Source organism: Semicossyphus pulcher, unplaced genomic scaffold (assembly GCF_022749685.1).
Source record: "Semicossyphus pulcher isolate SPU_LCO1_2020_fin unplaced genomic scaffold, fSemPul1.0.p SCAF_4, whole genome shotgun sequence".
Classification (NCBI taxonomy): Eukaryota; Metazoa; Chordata; class Actinopteri; order Labriformes; family Labridae; genus Semicossyphus; species Semicossyphus pulcher.
In genome coordinates, this window is record NW_027211715.1 from 5,772,317 (window position 1) to 5,785,227 (window position 12,911).

General features: G+C 40.6%; 1 protein-coding gene across 1 annotated transcript; it reads left to right on the forward strand.

The window, feature by feature from the left end:
• Positions 1-6,573: 6,573 nt before the first annotated feature.
• Positions 6,574-11,553, forward strand: LOC138607216 (claudin-18-like). Its single transcript, XM_069679794.1, is given in 6 exon segments — positions 6,574-6,578; positions 6,876-6,949; positions 10,983-11,077; positions 11,079-11,169; positions 11,233-11,371; positions 11,424-11,553. Coding segments are annotated over 6 exon segments (534 nt in total).
• Positions 11,554-12,911: the final 1,358 nt, after the last annotated feature.

Sequence of the window (12,911 nt, forward strand, 5' to 3'; positions counted from 1 at the left end):
TGTTTCTTTTGTTTGCATACTGCATGCTACATTTTGGCTACATCAGTACGTATTGCTAGTTTAGTATACCATTTCGAACACAGCCAAAGACTAAATACGCCGGGGAGGTGAGACTAATCAGGCACAGGTGAGACAATCAAGGGGCAGCTGAAAACAATAAGGGCGGGACTCATAATCAAACAAGCAGGAAACACACAAAGGCAGGAAGTGGAAGATCACAAGAGACAAAGTGAAACAGGAAATGATGTCTGAACATGAAATACATAAAAAACTAAACTAGGATAACTCATGACATGAGGATGCAGAGGGTGGATGAGCATTGTTACAACTCCATCCTGAGTCAGAGGTCACCATGGTAGCAACTTTTCAACACACATAGCCATGCCCCTCCCTGCTTTAAGCCCTAACACTGCTGTAAATTAGATTGTAATTTACAAAAAGATCATCATGTTGTGTTAAAAAGACTTGAAACTAGAGATTGAGACCTTAAATTCACTAAGGAAATGTTAACTGAGGTTATACTGTACATAAAGTAAGAAGTAGGTTCATTTTCTGGTCGACTTCTACGAAATCCCCTTTCTGCAGCCAGCAGAGCGACCGTCTGCTGTTCAACAAAAACATGCAGGTTTAAAGGATTTTTGAATTGATTACGTCCACTTCTCCTACAAATTTATTTAAAAATGAGACAACTAGAAACATTAAAAAGTCAATAGAACACTTCTGGAGCTAGCTTAATTAGTTAGCTAACTATAGCTAAGAGAAATTGAAGAGCTGCTTAAAAATGGCGGACGTACTGCATATGTGACATGACAGAGGAGAGACTTGCATGCGGGGCTAAGGACTCCGTGAACGGTCAATTGTGACTTTAGAATGTATTCAAGCTTTGTTGATGATCGTCGGGCACAGTTCATGTGGTTACAGTGATTACCAGATGGCCTCCTGACATCACATTTCTTTTCTCCTCTTACTGCCCGTGCGGCACACTTAAGAGATCAAGAGAGTGATCAGAAATGGCAGCTCATCTCACCTGTAATTTGATGATGAAATAGATGGAAATGAAAGGGGAAAAAAGGAAAGCATACCTGGGAGCGTAAAAAGCATGATGGCTGCTTCATGACCGCTCCTCTTGCCCTTAGTGTAACATTCAGGGGAAGAGTGTCCCTTTGTTATCGCCCCCCTCTCCCTGGCAATTATCACAAACTCCACTTCCCCTGCCCTCCGGAGCCCAGAGAACTGAGCGGCCGGAGTGGGAGAATAGCTACATTTATAATTTTTTTTCTTCTCTTTCCATAGATTAATTTTCTAGGAAGCCCTGTCACTGCTGTACAGGAAAGCGGAGAGAGAGGAATGGAGTGTAAAAAAAGAGGGGGGAGATGGGGGTTGGAGGGGGGGTTGAGAGATTGGGGCTACAGTGCACAAGCCTTCTCGCTTTTTCGTTTCCGCTTTTTTTTTTCCTTGACAGATCATTTTCCATGCAGGGGTATCAGGGGGTCTGGCCGATAATTGGCATGCAGATTGCAGCTGATGGCGTCCCGCAACAGAAGAAAAGAACTGGCTAGTTAGAATAATGAGCCAGCCTGCCTGATGGATGGGCGAGGGAGGAGGTCATACAAAATGTTTCAGACACAATTCCTCCCCCCCCTCCTCCTCCCCCTAACCGCACCGCTACCTGCACCTCCCATTTTTATTTTTCTATTTTTCACAAAGCCCTGATATTTCATTATTTCCTCCTCTTTCTATCATTCTAGGGCAATGAAAGCGTCCCATCTTCCTCTTTCTTCCCCTCTCCCTTTATTATATTTCCTCTTCCTCGGCCCAGCTGTGAACACTCTCTCCCCGGCGCTGTGCAGAGTTGTCCGCGTGTAAGGTAAAGCGCACAGTGACAGTACAGTTTTGGGCACATTGAGCCTCGAAAAATGTCACAACTCATTAGGAGGCTGACACCCTTAAGAGACTCTAGTGTTTTAATTACAGTAAAAGAGTTAATTACTGGCCTCTCAATGGATTTCTGCTTCTCACCCTCTGCTATGGCTGGGAGAGCCCAAGTTTCAAATACAGGAAGTGGGCCTGAATATAATTGCTCACAAATGTAATGAATGTTCTTTATTGTTGGAAACTTTTAATAGGATTTGCAGGTGGGATGGGTATGAAATTATATTACTGTAACTTTATTGTTTTCCATTAAGATTTCAATTTAAAGGCTTCATCAGAGCAGGAAAGTTTCTGCAACATTTTCACCAAAGCATCAGCGTGCCAAAAGATCAAATACAGGACCATTTACAATCCCAATACTTCTTCTGTTCTTTGCAGCAAACCTTCCTGCATTAAAAACAATAAATAACGGACTTATGGTAGCTATAATAAATACTTTGGACACATAAAATGTGATAATATGTGTGTAAACACTGATTTGAGGTCGACTTTTAACATAGCTCTCTCTGTTAGCGTCGGAGGCCTTCCCTTTACAGAGCATGTCGTACCTCTCCAGCACCCTCAGGGCTGCATTTTGTTGTGCCTTCCTCTAATCCCTGCAGCTCTGCAGATAATTAACCCAGACTGTCATTTTACCCTGCACGTCTCTGAGCTTTTGATCTACCTTCCAGGTCAGGTAGTCAGGTAAACAGAGAAACTATAATAGCCTGTAAGTGTCAGTAAGTACCTCGTTGTGCACGAGGGGATCAGGCACTTTAGCTTGTTTTGTTTGTTTTACTCACAAATGTTGCTTTGTTTTTCTGAATGATGTTTACCTCTTTGTTGGTGCACCACCCAGAAATACAGTGACAATTACACAATATATAAAGTAATATGTATGATATGCTAGTTTCACTGCATATCATTTAACTCAGGCTGGATGATCAGTGGTGAAATGTAAATAAGTAGTTTTACTAAATCACTGTTCTGAATGCTGCTTTAATACTTCTAACCTCTTACGTAAGTTGTAAAGGATGTTTTGTCCTTTTACGACAGTTAAAGCTCTCCTTACTTTGACTGGAAATTAAGAGATTGAGATTTTTGTACTGTTACTTTGGTAAAATGTTGCTGTTACAGGAAGTCGATTGTATTCAAAGAAAGGTTTTGCTCCTTAAAAAATGAATCACGTCTTTCACCACGTTTAATTCATTGTAAACCTTCCTGTCACTGAATCACAACAGAGGCTTTCATTTGAAAAGAACAGATTTTCTGTATACGTGTTGTTGATTTATAATAAATAATTTGATACCATTACTTAATCACAAACAAGCAAATATCAAACACAAACATATCTGATATCAGGTCATCAACAGGAAGTGGGGTTTGAGGTTTCCTTAGTTTCAGAGAAAAGTTAGTAATTTGTAAAAATAAAGTTGAACAAACCCTGGCTGCAACTCGAGCAACATCAACCAAACACAAGACAACAAGTGTGAGTCCCAGTCCTCTGCTGCATGTGATGAAGCACCATATACGTATTGCCGTAGTATACTGTCAGTAACATTGTAACATTGTATAGTTGATAAATTATTATTAGTTGTAAGTAATCAAAATCAGCAGACATTAGATGATGCAATATGGATGGACACATGGATGGATGTCATTACCTTTCAATTCAGTCCATTTAATTTTAATCAACAGACCCAGAACCTTATTAACCCGTGCAAGTGCAGCTGTAAACTGCAGCTCACCAACCAGGAATACAAACACAGAAGAGAAATGAAAAACACACAATAACCAGCAATCATAATTTTTTATTTCAATTTCAATAAAACATCAATAATTAAATACAAATATCTTAAATTAAGAAATACTGTCAAAAAGTAATGAATCAAACTTCAAGTCGATGAAACTGATTTAAAATGCAACTCCAGTTAAAACATCAAAAACTTAAACTCTGTAGCTTCATTTCCTTTGTGCATTGTGACACACTTAAAATGTGTTATAACAAACAGACTTTTAACTTTGTAACTTTTGCATTGTGTGCACTAATTAAAAAACCCTGCTTATAACTTTTGTATTGAAACGCTTCAAATTCTTCTTTTTGTGTTGATTTTTTATGTTTTTCAGGCAAACTGAGGCAGATTGTGGTCCTTTCTCAGGGGAGAGGTGAGCACACTGGTTGAACATCGCAGGACTGCACAAATACATTGGAAAATTATGAGTAATAGAAATGCCATCATATGGTTCCAGGACTTCTCTCATCAACATCACTGATGCACCGAACACAAGCAGTTCTGTTATCAGAGATGAACCTGTAAGCAAACAGAAACGTCCGCAGCTGTAAAGAGCAGTACTGTACATGTGGTCGATGTTTGACCAAGTTGTGTGTGTGCAGTGGCTCTCCCTGCAGCTCTGTGAGCTTAATCTCACTTGCACCCTCATCAACACAACACAGAAGGGAACAAATTTACTGTTTCATCCTCATTCTTCCACGCACGCTAAGGAGCTGTATACAGTACACAGCAGATCAAAGCCTTAATTGAAAAATAATTATAGGTACTTAATCATAGAAAGCACTGGGCTAATTGAAGTGAAAACAAGGAGGCAAACGCGGACCCTCAGAATCGTGGCAGAAAGAGGATATTGTAAAAGCTTCTTCTTCATCCCCATTGTCTTCCAGATTAAATAGGAGAGGGCTATTAGCAGAGTTAATTGGCTCTCTAATTTAGATCTCGCCCCACTGAAAGCATAACGGATGCGAGCCTGTCGACCAATGATGTGTGCACTCTGTCACACTGTCCTGCTGGACTGTGATTGGTTAATTGCTCAGGGATTTTTGAAGTTTTCTCTCATTCTTCAAATGTTGCAGATTTGTAGGGGGGGGGGGTGCGTTCGTCTCCCTGGTCTCCAGGTGCTGCTCATTGTTTGGAGGTTTGACGCGGGCGACAGTGGGAACTCATGTGACTCATTTTCCAAAACTACATGACTCGTTTTGTCTTCTGGCTCACATTAAACCTGCTTATTTTACAAACAAAATACTAAAACAGTTATAAATTAGACTAATTTCTGTCATTTGCACCATTTTGCACAGAAGTAAATGAATCCTGATTGTCCTCCTCCTGACCTGCACATATTCTGCAGAAGTTCCTGATGCCCTCAGAGAAACAGCACATCACTCCAGGCCTTGTAACGTGAAAGGCCTCCTTATCACACTCCCAGCAAGTTTGCTCCCTGCTGCGACAGCCGCCTGTGTTCTCTGCACCCGCTCTGCCCTCTAGTGTCCACCCGGCTGCAGTGCACTGATTACTGAATAAAACTCCATTTAGACACCCAAAAGGTGGAAGAAAGTAAATGGGCCATTTTTCTACCATTTTCCGGGACAGCCTTTCATCATTTCAGCACATGCTCTTTCTAGTGTTTTCTTATTGTAGCCTCGGTGCTAATGGAGCTCTTGACTGGAGTTCAAAATAGAAGTTGGGGTGGAAATTCTCTTTCAAGGTCTGTCACCCAAACTTTTTTACAAAAGTCAGAGAAAATGACAGCTGATTATTCTTCTTTCCCGGCTGTATGACGTCCTCTTTGTGGAGCTGCATCAGGGAGGACTTACTATCACCTTTAACGCCTTTATATATTGTTTTCCTCTATCTGAGCTTTAAAGAGGCTCTAATTTGTATTTAGAGACAAGCTGGCTGTGTTGCTTTAGATTGGTCAGTTGGTCTTTAAGAAAGATATCTAAAGATAGCTAGATTAAAAAAAGATAAGAATCATGTCGTAGATGCCGTAGCCTTTGAAGGCCGATTGCGTCACAGAAGCGTGTCAAAGGCTGTCCCAATTCGAAGGCTCCTTCAGATGCGGCCGACAAATGTGTATATTGTGCTAATTCTTTTTCTTGGGAGAAGGGTCTTGCTCCATTTTCTATGCAGTGTATGAATGCTCCGAATAGAATTACGTTGTTATATTTACTATGACAATGACAATAAAAGGATTGAATTGAATTGAATTGAATTGGATTGAATTGAATTGACAAATGCGTCCTCTGTTTCCTCGGCCGCGAAGGATCCATCGGGTGCATCCATCGCGGCCCATCATATCCCGAGATGCATTGCGCGCTATTGAAACAAAATGGCGGACTTTTATACGGCCGAGGAATACACTTTAAAATGTAAACGTTTTTGGTTTCAACTCAATCGAATAGCAAGTATTACACGTTTAAGAAAACGAAAGGGCCCTTGAAACAAATTATCTTTAAGATAAGAGGTTAAGTTACACAACGTTAGTTATGCTAGCTAGTAAGCCCGCTAGCTACCTGTTGCTAGGTGACAGGAGTGGCATTTGGTGACACAAGGGTAGACCAGACCGTCTCATTTCAGTTTGGCTTCAACAGTCTATACAGGCTATGAATGTAGCATCCTCCGTTTACCACCTCCTTCGAAGGCTGCATCCCCTGGATTGGGACACAGCTAAAGACCAGCACAACAAAAATGAAGTCATGATACCTGCTGGCTACACCGGAAGACCTGAATCTTGTCTGCACGCACATAGGTCCAGATAGAAAAATCTCAACAACTTCTGGATCGCCATGAAATTTTGTAACATTCATGGTCCTCAGTGGATGATTCCGAATGACTTTGCTGATCACTGGAGTTTTCCTCTTGCACCACCATGAGGTAAGCTTTTATGGTTTCAAGTAAAATGTCTTCACAGCTGTTAGTAACATTGCCATGAAATAAGCCACACAGGTTCACATCCGGTTCAGGTTGAACTGTCATCACTTTGCTGATCTCCGGACAAGCTCAAACAGCAGCTAGCATGGCTGTAGACTCTTTATCTGGTTAAGATAGAAACAGATGAAACTACTGTGTACACCATGAAAGGGGTTGTATGCAGAGCACCTCCCCTCATAAAGAACACAGTTTAAACAATGTGTTGTTTTATTTAACCCGGATCTTCCCTGCTGCCGGCAGCAGGATCAGCACCTTGGAGAGCAGTCCTGACAACTCTGCTGCTCTAAGTAACAAAGGTGGCAGTGGTGGTGTGGGTCAGTTTTGTTTGGGTAGTTGTTTAATATTCTTGCAGGTTGGGTGGTGCTTTGAACAGGTCAGGCAGGTACGAGTGTTAAAACCTATAGCAAGAAGTCTCATTCTGTGTCGTTTTGGAAAGAAACAGAAGCCCCACCAGTTAAATTATGGCTGGAAGAAACCGTAAAACTCTCTCATTTGGAGAGAATTCAGCTCTCGCTATCACATAAATTGAGGCAATTCAACAACCCTCTTTGGAGTCACATGATGTAAAGTCCCGGGGAGGGTCAAGAGATAAGGGGAGAGTTGTGTACCCTTTTGTTGTTACCCTCTTTTTTGTCTTTTCTTCCTTCTGTTATTTTACTTGTTGACTTTTGTGTTTGCTTGTTGTTTTCTTTATTTTAAAGTGGGGACAAATCTGTTATATTTGATGTTTTTTTTACGAAGATTTAAACAGAAAGTACCCTGACCTGTGCATGTGCATTTCACCTCATGGTTCGGGGAGCCAGCTCTGTTTTGCTGGCTCTCTGTATGTCCACTTGAATTGTGCAAACAAACTAAACGAACTGTGGGAGATAATTCAAATCGTGTGCGTCTCAACATCAATTAAAGGGCTCTGTGTAGCTTTATTACATACTTTCCCCCCTCTTTAACCTTTCCAGGGCTCTGAAACATCTACATGTTCTGGGTATCTTTGAAAACTTTTGAATCTCCTCAATCAAGTTCTGTGGATTTGAATAATATCAGTGAGTGGCTGAGTGGTAGGCTGCTGCTTGTAAAGGGTTATAATGTCACTCAGCACTTACAGCAAGCTTCCTCTTTACAGCAAAACCGACCTCTTAACACTATTTAAATCTCGATATTGCAGCTACTTGGTAAACATAAGTGTGTGAAGTAGCTTCTTTTTTAATGCATGTGTGTAAGAGCAGCTCATAACATGTTAGGCCTGGATTTTAGTAGCTCGCCAAGAGGTTCACAGACTCTGTGTGCACCTCGAGAGCCTCTTCCCACTTCAGTTCAATCAAATGAATGAATCACAGATGTCCTGCCCTCTCCAATAGAAAATAATAGGCTTATCAGCTGTCAATAAAAAACGGTGATGCTCCTGGTAAGTCCTCATTTTGGTACCAACGTTTCAGTCGACGGAAGAATCTGCATGGGACGCATCAATCACAGCGATGTGATGCAAGTCGCTCTTGGCCACTTTCATATTATCAAAGTAGCTCTCAGATGAAGGTTGGAGACCCCTGACGTACACAGTGGCTCCTACAGGTGCTGGAGAAGTGGTTTCAGCCTTTCTGGAGGACAAAAGGCTTCACATTTAACATGCTAATGTTCAGGGTCAGATCAGGTCACTTGTGTGAGTGTGTGGGAGAGAAAGAAAGGATGTGACTTAATGGGTTATTAAATATACTTTCACACACAATGCTTTCATCAGTGCAAAAAGTGACCTGAGACCAAGTTTGCCTTTAAAAATACTTAACCTGATTCTCTGCTTGTACTTGCACTGAGAGTAAATGTTAAGAGTTTTGTAACTGTGATAAAATACAGTGAGAATGTTCAAATCACATTTCAGGAAGGTTTTATAAATCATGTTCTGATAGTTCAGGCCGTACTAACATCCTGGAAAGATCCTCAGAATGTTGCAGTGAGCATGTTCTACCTTTGTTTTTATGTCACATTGAGCAAATGTTTTATAAAAGGTGTTCTGACGTCCCAGGCCTCAATAACATCCTGAATAACATCAGAATGTTGCAGTTAAAACGTTTTGTCTTAGTTTTAACATTACAAGAACTTTATTTGAAATGATAAACATCCTGAAAACGTTCTTTGAATATTTCTTTCAAACGTCATTTGAACTTGTAGGTAATGTTAGCTGATGTTATGGGAACGTTCCCTGCTAGCTGGGCTGCAGCTCTAAACATTTGTAATTGGTTGAGTGATCGCTACTTTCACCCCTTGGCAGACTAATGTGATTGTATCTTCACAGGTCTTTAGACCTTGGTGTTAATTGTGACAAAGACGGGCTGGAAGACACTTTTAAACCTTTGTAAAGTAGCTCCAGGGACTAAAAGTTACAGGTACTTTTGGGGAAATCTATGTTATACTGCAAAATCTACGGATTCATGGGACGCCAGTTTAGCTCAACAGTTGAATCGCACATCCCATGTGCAGAGGCCACAGTCCTCGTTGCGGCCGCTCTGTGCTGGAGACATGTTGTCTGCATGAGGGCAATTCTCATTATCAGAACATTTATGTGCATGTGGAGCTTGCAACACTAATCTTTTACAGTTATAGCAAACGTTTACATCTATTCTGGGTTATAGAGGTCGTGTGTAGGGACAGCAGAAGGTACAACCCAGTGCAGGCCTTATTTGAGGACTGCCAGGTAAGAGAATTGTTACACTGAGAGAGAAAGAGACGAATATTTCTCCACATGTTGGATTAAGGAGAACATGTTCCCGAGGACCTCTGAAGGTACTTTAGAATATTTGGGAGGTTTCAGGGCAGATTTTCTCCATTTCCCCCACCGTGCATAAAAATGCAGTCGACTGCAGAAAAGATGGTGTCTCTCCAGAATCAAATGGAAATTTGATGAGACATCCAAAGCTTAGCTGAGCCAGCACAAGCTTTACCGGAGTGTCACACAATGTAAAGTACATTTCCACACTCTGTACTTAACAGCTGAATGTAGTGTCGAGCATATTGTACATAAGGTCTTAAAGGATTAAGTGCAGAATAATGCAGGTACAATATCTCAGGCCATTGAAGATGATTTAGGTCCACATGTTTTATTACACGGTGACTTGATTTAATAGTTTTTATGTCGCTGCTGCTGGAAACATAACGGCAGCTTTTATTGACTTTAATTTTACAGTTTATTCTTAATACACCTTTATTGCTCCTTTTGTTGTTCATGTATGTTTAGGATTTAATGTTATTGTATATGTGTGTCTGAGTGTATTTACATAAATGGACCTTTTTGTCAATAATCATTCGACTACTAATCTTACAAAAGCAGGCTGCACAGCTAGAAGGTTCCTGGTTCGAGTCCCGGTTTGGACGAGGTGTGGAGTTTGCATGTTCCCCCCGTGCATGTGCGTCGACTTCCTCCCACAGTCCAAGACATGCTCGTCAGGTTCATTGGTGACTCTAAATTTGCCCGTTGGTGTGAGGTGTATGCGTCAGCCCTGTGATTGTTTGGCAACCTGTCCAGGTGTACCCGCCGCTCGCCCAATGACAGCAGTTCAGACCCTGAGCAGGATAAGTGGTATAGATGATGGATGGATCTTACAATAGCAGTTAGGCAACAAACCTTTGACTGCTATTTTAAGAAACAGTGCCAAACAAGCTACTTAAGTTTAAGAAAGAGTTTTGCTTTCATAGCAGCGCTGATATCAGGTTCAAAAACATACGTTTCTTTAGTATAACATTAAAATAACAGTTTATCTGCCGCAGCAGTTTTTTGTTGAAGTACAAAAGCTGCAAGCAGTTTCTGTTGCTTGTTGAAGTACAAGCAAAATGTATCTTTGGTTGTTTTTATGCTATTAAAATGTTTAGGATTAAAAATGATATTTGGTGTTGTGTGATTTATTACACTTTAGGGAAAGATAGGACTCAGATGTTTTACGTAAGTGAAAGAAGTAATCCCGCAGATTTAAATGTACTCTGGTACTACTTGAAGTCCTGTGTTTAAGAACAGAATTATCAATGATATACTGAGATTATGAAAAGTATTGATTTACCTGTTTAGTGTATTTTTAAAGGCCGTTCTTTCGATGCATAACTGCATAGGAAGCCGTTTATGTTGCAGCTGGTCCTGATGGATCATAATTTAAAGTTTAATCTGGAAAAATACATCTCAATTTATTCCTCATCATATTTTCATATTTTCAGAATCTTAACCAGCAAAGCAAAGTCAAAATATTTGGCTCTCAAATGTAGCAGAGTTAAAGTTTAGGCACAAGTACCTCAAATGTCCAAATAAGTATAACGCACATCTGTCTTCACTCTCCTCTGCGTTGGCAGAATTTGTGGTGATCTGACTTGCAGTTCTGCTCCAGGCCGTTCGGGCCTCGATGATGGTCGGTATTGTTCTCAGTGCCATCGGTTGCCTGATCGACATATTTGCACTGAAATGCTTGAAATTTGGGGAACATGGAGGACAAAATTAAAGCTACACTGACTCTGACAGAGATCTTCTTTCTGCTTGCAGGGACAGAATGAAAGCTTCTTGACAGTCTCTGTTTCTGTTGTTGTAGCTAAATCATATTGCAGTCCTTCAGTTCTTTATTTTTGTCAGGTGTCTGTGGCCTCACTGGGGCGTCGGCCTTCACTAACTTGATTGTGCAAAATTTTCGAGTCATGGCGTTTGCTGATTGTGGGTTTGATGCGTTTGGAGGTGGAGTTGAAGGACAGGAGCTCTGGCAAACTTAGATGATGTTTTAATCTGCTGCAGCTCTTGGTTATGTTTTACTTACTGTCTTCTCTCAGGTACACTTTTGGCCCTTCTCTTTTCGTGGGCTGGATCGGAGCAGCTATCTTGGTCCTTTGAGGCGTCATGATGTGTGTGGCCTGCGGGGGAATAACTTCAGACAGAAAGGAACGGTGTGTTAATCTGTGACCTCTTCTGACCTTTAACAGGGCCGGTGGCTGTGGCAGCAACTTTTTACAGGACTTTTTCTGCAGTAACAGAGAGGAGCAAGCTGCTAAATAGAGCTGATGGAACTGAAATGTGTCGTAAGCAGAAGCTACATGCAAAAAAAAAAAAAAAAGAGTGCAGATTGTGTGTTCACTTCCTTAAAATGAAGAGCATTTAAAAACAGAAATGTTGTCTTCTGACAAAGCTGAACAACAATATAAAGCACCCTGGATGTGTTCGTAGTGCTGCGGGCAGTGAAACTCTTCGTTCCTTTCAAAGTTAAGGACACATACTCAGCAAAATGTAAATCACTCTTTTGGTTCAAATACATAATGCAGAGTTGCAAATGCTGACAAGGCTGCTTCAGAAAGGAGACAGAAGTTCTCATGTTCTTCTCCTGGTCACACTCATGTCTCCTGTTTTCTTGTAACGTCTATTAAATCATATTGTTTTGGATTATTTGAAATATGACATTGAAATAAGCGGTGGAATATTCAGATATGATAGGGAGGACGTTTCAATTCACTCCTGCAGCGTAAAACACTTGAAACTAGATGCTTCTAAATATTTTTAATAATCCGCAGGTCTTATATTTTGAAAGCCCTGCAGAAATAAAACTGACCAATCAGAAACGATCAGCACTGCAGGCCCCGCCCTGAAAGTTCCTGGACCTTTGTTAATTACTAGCCCCTGAGCAGGGACTTTTCAGGGGGTAAGTCAACTACCCTGGAACTAAATTTAGACCCTGGTTCCTGCTGTCGAAACAAGTTCCTGAAAAGGTTCCTAGTTCTTGGGGAAAGTTCCTGCTGTCGAATAGCACCAATGAGTCCTACAAAGCCCAACTAGAGATGTGACTACGTGTAAAATCTATGTGCAGTTTTTGCATTACGCCTGCATTCATGGAATATTTAAATGTATATTTTCTTTTTTTACTTAAAACTGGAACAAACACTGAAGGTCTATTTTTTATTTTATTCCATGCCATCATAAAATCCTCATGAATAAATGTTGATATTATGATATTTTTCTTTGTGCCAAATAAAAGACAATTATAATTATTTCATACATAAAAGAAATAAAGGACAAAGTGAAAACATCCACTGTACACTAATAATAAGTAAATTTCACCTGTTTGTATCCTGTCATAAAAGAGAGGATGAAAACATGTGAAACAAATAAGCGTATTTATTGTTGTGTTGTTGTTTATCCCATTAGTGCTATCATCAGAAAGCTTTGGTCATCAGTGTATCCATGGTAGTTACCTGTTATCTGCAGCCCTGCAGCATCATACGATAAATAAATAATTATCACATTGTTTCAGGATAATTGAATAAAGTAAC